The sequence below is a fragment of the Dreissena polymorpha genome, chromosome 3 (assembly GCF_020536995.1).
Source record: "Dreissena polymorpha isolate Duluth1 chromosome 3, UMN_Dpol_1.0, whole genome shotgun sequence".
In the NCBI taxonomy this organism is placed as follows: Eukaryota; Metazoa; Mollusca; class Bivalvia; order Myida; family Dreissenidae; genus Dreissena; species Dreissena polymorpha.
In genome coordinates, this window is record NC_068357.1 from 103,299,813 (window position 1) to 103,308,428 (window position 8,616).

General features: G+C 33.0%; 1 protein-coding gene across 1 annotated transcript in view; it reads left to right on the forward strand.

Moving 5' to 3' along the window:
- The window catches only part of LOC127872900 (uncharacterized), a 114,635-nt gene extending 106,230 nt beyond the window's left edge, over positions 1-8,405 (forward strand). The window contains exon 12 of the mRNA XM_052416399.1: positions 1,136-8,405. Coding sequence (XP_052272359.1) covers positions 1,136-1,196 — 61 coding nt within the window. The 3' untranslated portion in view covers positions 1,197-8,405. The remainder of the gene's footprint in view (positions 1-1,135) is intronic.
- The last annotated feature ends 211 nt before the right edge of the window (positions 8,406-8,616 follow it).

An 8,616-nucleotide genomic window follows, 5' to 3' on the forward strand; every position in this document is an offset into this window, starting at 1 on the left:
TAGTTTAGCTTGTTTGCCTTGAAAGTCATAAGCTTTTAGAGACAATGAATTGAAAATGTTCCCTAGTTTTCTGAGAATAACCAGTTGGTATTGTCTTTGGAAAGATGTTAAAAGCACATCCCAGGGTGTCTGGGTTATTCTTTGTCCCTTTGTCTTAGGAAAAGGTCAAAGTTCAAGGTCAATCCTTAGTCCAGAGTATGTTGGCTTAAGTATCAGGTTCCTTGTCCCAAGGTCAAATGTAGACTTTTTGTCCAGAGCACAAGATTGTGACTCAAATTGGAATTTCCAACGATGTCTGAAATGATCAATGTTATGAAATTAAAATAATATTTGTGACACCTGCACTCTTCATTATATTAAATATTTCTTGACAAAATCTAATTCTATAGTTTTTCTGTTAAGGCATGTTAATTTGGATGAATAAGAAATGTTTACCTCACTACCTTTGACAAATTAATTTCAAAACATGATAGAAGTCCAATGTAATGAATAATGCTACTTAATTAGGATTTATGTTTGAGACATATTGGAAGACCACACTGTATTTAATAATAAATAAACTTGTGGCTATGTTTTTTTTGCCCCTGGATCGAAAGATCGGGGGTATATTGTTTTTGGCCTGTCTGTCTGTCATTCATTCATTCATTGTGTGTGTCCCAAAACTTTAACCGTGGTTAAAGTTTGATAACTTTTGCATTATTGAAGATAGCAACTTCATATTTGGCATGCATGTGTATCTCACGGAGCTGCACATTTTGAGTGGTGAAAAGTCAAGGTCATCCTTCAAGGTCAAAGGTCAAGTATCATTGTTTTTTTCTTTCCTAAAACTGTTACCTTCGTTAAAGTTTGGTCATAACTTTTTTAATATTGAAGATAGCAACTTGATATTTGGCATGCATGTGTATCTCATAGAGCTGCACGATTTGAGTGGTGAAAGGTCAAGGTCATCTTTTAAGGTCAAAGGTCAAATTTATGGCTTCAAAGCGGCGCAATTGGGGACATTATGTTTCTGACAAACACATCTCTTGTTGTCTTTTAAATCAAAATTGTCTGATTTCATCAGAAACCATGGGAAACTGTAAATCATATAATTAAGTTCCATGCTTGTATGTTGTATTTTTCCACTATTTTTCAGACTCCAAAAGCTTGTTGGGATCCTTAAGAAGAAACTAAACACTGAAAAGCCGGACACATAAAAGAGGCCACAATAACTAGGCCTGGTACCCTTTCAGCGAAAGTGCATTCCTGAAATCTCTGAGTTGACATACATATATTTATAATAAGTCATGCTTGTAAGTTGTTCTGAGAACTTGTATCAGTCTAGTTTGTTGTGGAAAGCATAAGGCATGAGAGGCTTTGCTGATTGACACAACAAATTAGACCACTATACCAGTGTAACATCCCAGTTATGTAACACCATTTTCAGTGAATTATCCTTAAATTATATCAAGAATTATCTTTTGGGAGATGAGCCTTGCCTTTGACTGAATGACACAAATTCTGTAAGCTGGTTTAGTACTTGTTTTGACATAAAAGTAGATTTTGTGAAAGGAAATAAGAATGAAAATTAGGTTTCTTATATCTAAAGGTTTAATACAGTAAGTATTTTGGCTGATAGTTACATGATAATTATTTTTATAGATCTTTCAAGAAGATAATTAAAATAAGTGTTACCGGTATGCATTTCTCATATGTTGTGTAAGGGCCAACAAATGAGATGATTTTAATTAAAATAAAATCATTTGTCTAATATTACATGTATTTTATGGATTTAAGTTTAAATATGATGAATTCCATCTAAAATGAATGTGTGTAGCTAAATTGAAATTCCTAAAAGAAGTTTATCTTACAGTTAAACAATATATTCCAAGCAAGCAACACCTTCAAATTAGTTTTCGTAGTTGAAAATCGAACGGCACTATGAATTTTCTGATGTTGGCAATATAATTAAGGTATTTAAATCTCATGTTTGATTTGTATTGGTGTATGTTGTTTTTCTGTTTGTTAATGAAATAAGTTATTTATTATTTCAGATGAACCTTAACACATGAGAATTATGATTCCTGGCATTGATGTTAATTTACCCTTAACTCTAACATGTATTATAAAAGCATATACCTTATAAAATATGTGATCATAATAATGCATAATGTAAAATATAGATATTTTGTCATCTATTTAACTGAGAACATTTATACAAATGTAGTTCTTTTAAGTTGAGAAATTCAATATCTAGCATAATGCAATGCACTGAATAAAAGGATAGGATTGAAACAAAAGAAAATTCTGACAAACTTTCTCTTTTTAACCAGGTTTTCCGAAGGAAAAAACTGGTTATTAGATTGGCGAATGCGGGCGGGCTGGCTGGCTGGCTGGCTGGCTGGCGGGCTGGCGGAATAAGCTTGTCCGGGCCATAACTATGTCGTTCATTGTCAGATTTTAAAATCATTTGGCACATTTGTTCACCATCATTGGACGGTGTGTCGCGCGAAATAATTACGTCGATATCTCCAAGGTCAAGGTCACACTTTGAGTTCAAAGGTCAAAAATGGCCATAAATGAGCTTGTCCGAGCCATAACTATGTCGTTCATCGTCAGATTTTAAAATCATTTGGCACATTTGTTCACCATCATTGGACGGTGTGTCGCGCAAAATAATTACGTCGATATCTCCAAGGTCAAGGTCACACTTTGAGTTCAAAGGTCAAAAATGGCCATAAATGAGCTTGTCCTTGCCATAACTATGTCATTCATTGTGAGATTTTAAAATCATTTGGCACATTTGTTCACCATCATGGGACGGTGTGTCCCACGAAAGAATCACGTCAATATCTCCAATGTCAAGGTCGCCACGACTAAAAATAGATTTAAAAAAAAAAAAAAAACTTTCAAAGGGGGTTAATTTTTTTTGGTCATTTCAAAAGTTCAGTTTGAGTTTTCTCCCTTTATCAGATTTTTTTTTCACAATGAAAACCTGGTTTTGTGACAATTTTGTCCCTTGTTCAAATTTAAATTTGGAAGAATGTTAGTATTTTCAATTTTTAACCAGGTTTTCCGAAGGAAAAAACTGGTTATTAGATTGGCGAATGTCGGCAGGCGGGCGGGCAGGCGGAACAAGCTTGTCTGGGCCATAACTATGTCGTTCATAGTGAGATTTTAAAATCATTTGGCACATTTGTTCACCATCATTGGAGGGTGTATCGCGCAAAATAATTCCATCGATATCTCCAAGGTCAAGGTCACACTTTGAGTTCAAAGGTCAAAAGTGGCAATAAATGAGCTTGTCCGAGCCATAACTTTGTCGTTCATTGTTAGATTTTGAAATCATTTGGCATATTAATTATTCTGTTCACCATCATTGGACGGTGTGTAGCGCAAAAGAATTACATCAATATCTCCAAGGTTAAGGTCGCACTTTGAGTTCAAATGTCAAAAATGGCCATAAATGAGCTTGTCCGGGCCATAACTATGTTGTTTATTGTGAGATTTTAAATTCATTTGGCACTATGTTCACCATCATTGGACATTGTGTCATACGAAAGAATTACGTCGATATCTCCAAAGTCAAGGTCACACTTTGAGTTCAAAGGTCAAAAATGGCCATAAATGAGCGTGTCCGGGCCATAACTATGTCGTTGATTGTGAGATTTTAAAATCATTCCGCAAATTTGTTCACCATCATTGGGCAGTGTGTCATACGAAAGAATTACGTCGATATCTATATGGTCAAGGTCACACCTTGAGTTCAAAGGTCAAAAATGACCATAAATGAGCGTGTCCGGGCCATAACTATGTAGTTGATAGTGAGATTTTAAAATCATTTGGCACATTTGTTCACTATCATTGGACAGTGTGTCATGGGAAAAAATTATGTCGATATCTGCAATGTCAAGGTCACACTTTGAGTTCAAAGGTCAAAAATGGCCAGAAATGATGCTGAATGGGTCAAGTTCCCCACGGGTACTACTTTCCCGTACTCCGGGTACTTTGAAGTATACTTCACCGTACACCGATTTTCAAATGATACTTTTGGGTACCCCGGTATGCTTACAGGTACCCCATCTTTCCTAATAAAACAAAATTCGTACCCAAAATTTTTCGTACCCATTTTTTTTTCGTACCCAAATTTTTTTTTGTTCCCACATTTTTTTTGTATCCACATTTTTTTTCGTACCCACCTTTTTTTTGTATCCAAAATTATTGTACCCAAATTTTTTTTCATACCCAAAATTTTCGTACCCACATTTTTTTTCGTAACCAAAAAGATAGCATGCAAAATATTCTGTGTCAATGCAGCATGTGGGCATTTACGTCACGTCTGTGACAAAGCTCTAGTTATAAATATACTTTTTTGAAAACCTGGTTTTGTGACAATTTTGTCCCTTGTTATGTCATTTGTTCAGCATTGTATTACAGTGTGCAATCATTTATGATTACTTATTACTTCTTTTTCATAATATCCTGCCATATTTATTTCAATTTCCTTAAGCCATCTTTTTTGTTGCCATAATCATACCTTTCCACCCCACGCTTTACAAAGTAAAGGACTTTATATTGGAATTACCATTACCTCTGTCAGCACACAAAAACTTGTCTGAAAATTGTATCTGCCTTTTCAACATGTAACATTCAAACTTGTCTTGTTCCTTATTCAGAGGGGGTTATCACCTGATATTCATGATGGGATGTCCATGCCCAAGACAGGTATTTTTTGCTGTTTTATACCCTTCATTACTTGTATTAAAATTTTAAATGCCCCTCACTTTTCACACATATCAGCAAGAAAGTGAAAAGCCTTTATTTCGTATTAATATTTGCTCTATATCTCAACTTTACTTGCTGGGAATTTTCTTAGCGGGATGACCTAATTACAGTTCCACTAAGAAAATTTACAATGAGAAAAGTCATGATATAAAGTGATTTTTAATATGAAATAAACGCTTATCACATACTTACTGATATGGCTGTAAAGTGAGCGTCATTTAAAAATTAAACAAAAGAATAAAGGGTATAAAAACAGTGAAAAATACCCGTCTTTGAATGGACGTTGCCATCTTGACTATCATGTGACTCCCCGTCTGTTATTATATATAGCTGGCCAAGTGCAATTTTTATCAACGTTAAAATTACAAAAAATGATGCCCCTTTTTCAGAACATTTCATAACAACATGCTACTTATAATGATGTTTGACATCAGGTGTATTCTTTGTCACTATTGTGACAAATTCTAGTTTCTACATCATTTCCTGCATACGTTTGTTCTACACATATATATGTTACACAATTTTTAGGACTAACGCACATTTATTATAAGTTTTTTTTGTCATTATGTTTTAATGTGTTAAGCATTATTTGCTAAACTGTCAACTGTATTGCTTCATCTATGTGTTCAAATATTATATGAAACAAAAATCATAATTATGTTCATAAATTTATTTCATACTTATGTGAATGTTTATGTGTTTCCAGTTTCTGTACCACTCAATACTTATTTTAGAAATCTGTTGATTGTAATTTGAGGAACATCTTTTGGTTTTAGCTCAATTGAGCTTGTAGTGTGCATAGGAAACTTTTAGGATGCTGTGATGTCTGTAAATTAACAACATTTCGTCTTGAATAGCATGGCAGATTTCCATAAAACTTCACATGAATTAACCTAGGGTGACCCTCCTTCAAATTTCTTAATATTGTTCAAGTCCTTTCTATTGGTAATAAGATCTAAAATTAGATGTTTAAAATAAAATTTTTAAAAATCTTCACTTAAGGCACAAGTGTCACTGGATTTAGTATTAGATGTGTAACATTGTTAAGCGGTCCTGTACTGTGTGTTTTATAATGTCATCCTTCTGGGGTCAACAATAGCCACGCCCCAGTGGTCAATGATTTATATAGACCTCTTCAGCAAAATGACTTAAAAATCTTGGAAATGTCAAGGGCCAGAGGTGTAATATTTGGCAAGTAACATTGTATGATTTTCATCTACCAAGCTTTTTCAAATCATGCCCCTGGGGTTAGAGTCGGCCCCACCCAGGTGCTATCTTGTTTCCCTGATATGTATACAGTGAAGTCTTAAACAATCAGCTCCTCTGAAACACAATACACACAGGTTTGGTATTTGGCATGTTAAAGTGTATTTTAGTCCTCAACTAAGTTTGTTTGAATCATCCCTGCGGATAACTAGTCTTGTTTCCTTTGTATGTATATTGGAAAAAAACTAATCTGAAACTGCAAGGTACAGCAGTATGATGTTAAATGGCATGAAACATCAGATTGTGGTTCTATACCAAGTTTGTTCAAATAGTGAACTTATAGTCAAAATTTGCCTCGCTGAAGGTGTTACTTCTTTCCATTAAATGTCTATTGTGAAACTTAATTTTTTTATGAAACCAAAATATCATCGCGTTTTTTATGGCATTAACTATTGTGTGGAGTGATCTTCAAAATTCTTCAAAACACGCACTGGGGTAAAAGCTTTGTAAAATCTTTGTTGTATCATGAATCATTAATAAGATAGGTCAGAAGTGAAATTAATTACACACACATCACAACAGCAGATCAGTTAAGTTGATTTGGGTCTCAGGTGAGAGCATGAGGTCCTTTGGACGTCTTGTTTTAATCTGGGTTAAGACAAGAAAACAAACACAATTTTATGTTAAATATGAAACAAGGTTACAATTAAACTCACACAATTTGAAAGTTTTTTATGTTTTAAATTGGCAGGATTATCGCGGGGTATGTTTTGTTTGTTTGATAAATTCTCAAATATTTGTCAAGGAAGGTTTCTGAGATGATTAAGAAAAATATGATAGTATAGCAATCCTTCCTATAGGAATATCTCTTACTCTAAGAATTAATTGTTTACAAATATTTCATATTTAAAATACTATTTATAGAAATTGACCAAATGATTTAGTTTTAATAATGCATTAGGTGAATCACATAGGAGTGTTGTGTATTTTAAGTGAATGTGGGACCACAACAAAAATACATTACATTTTCCCAGTTGTTAGTTAGCGTTTTAGTAGTTTTGCACCATGTATTGCATGCTGTTTTTGTTGTTGTTTATTTCTGTTCACCAGGATACGCACTGTCAGATTTGTCTGTGTTCATCCGATTTTTTACATATGGAAGTTGTAGTTTTAGCTATGATATGATGTGGCTGTATACTCACAAACTATTTCTAGACTTAAGGACATGACACGTACTACAAAAATACTTGAGGGATGCATTCTTGCACACAAATGTTGTGTTTGAATAGTTCTTTTGTCATAGACAAGTTAACATTATGAGTATTCGATAAAATTCAAAATAGTAGTGTTTCTGTAACAGAAAAGTATTTTGAATATTATTACCAGTAATCATTTTAGTCTTATTGTTTGCTATATTAGCATAAGTTTGTTGTATCCGGGCCATGTTCATGTTCTCAAAACTAAATTGGTTACAAAAAGTTGAGACCCTTAGTCTGGCACTAAAATAATGCACCAATGTGTGTTTAGAGATGGAGTCTGTTAAGTGAATCAATTTTGCACAGTCATAGTTATGTTTATTAGAGTATGTTTTGTATTATTCATTAGTCTTTACAAAAAAGAGAAAAATTGTTGATATACTAGTACTTGATTTTTGTGACTTAAGATTTGCAGTAACAACATTTATACAGTGTCAAACTTTTGTGATGTAAAAAATATATCTATATTTTATTTGGAAATATTTATTCTTTATTGTATGACGATGCACTTTTTAAAATATTTAAGATCATGTTAAACAATTTGGAAACTGGAAACATTCTGGAAACAATTAACATAAGAAACATTAGAATGGTATACCATGTACATTTCCGTTCGTACACTACAATGCCTTGTTTTGCAGTTTACTGTGATATGATGTCTTATTTGATCAAGTGATTGTCTCACTAATTTTGTTCATTAAATTTATTTCATTTGACATGTTTACAGTATTTGTATTTCGTATAGTGATACATTTATATTTTCTTAAGTCTTAATTTAGAAAATATTTTATTATTTTACATGTAGAATAGTTTGTGGTCTGTTTTTTTTCACTGTACTTGATTATGGTAAAAGTAGTGTTTTTTTAGCTTGTAGTTTGAATAAGACATGTTTTACGAGTATTATAGATGATATTATTTATAGTTTGAGTATGTGTATAAAGGTATTTCGTAAATTGTCTTCAGTAATTGATATTCATATCTTAATCTGTAATATATATGTCATTATTTATGATCATACATATATGTAGCTGTCTAATACACAGTTGATTATATTTATTTATTAACATTATAGCATTCTTTTACATTCCGTAATGATGCACACATTTGATTATATATGTATTTGATGACAATAACAAATAATTCAGTTAGTCAGGTTATTTAATAAATATGAAAAAAATACTATTATTATATTTCTTTAAACCCCAGCTGCGATGCTGGTGTTTGGTTTCAGGAATGCCTTTCCTCAGTCTGCCCGTAACATGTTACTGCCCGCTCTTTAATTCCTATGCCTTTTGATGTATTCATATGAAATTCTTTGGCTCAAATGTGAGATCATAAAGACGATTGTCAGAAGGTTTGAGTTAATCATCTGTTAAGGTCAAAGGTTGCG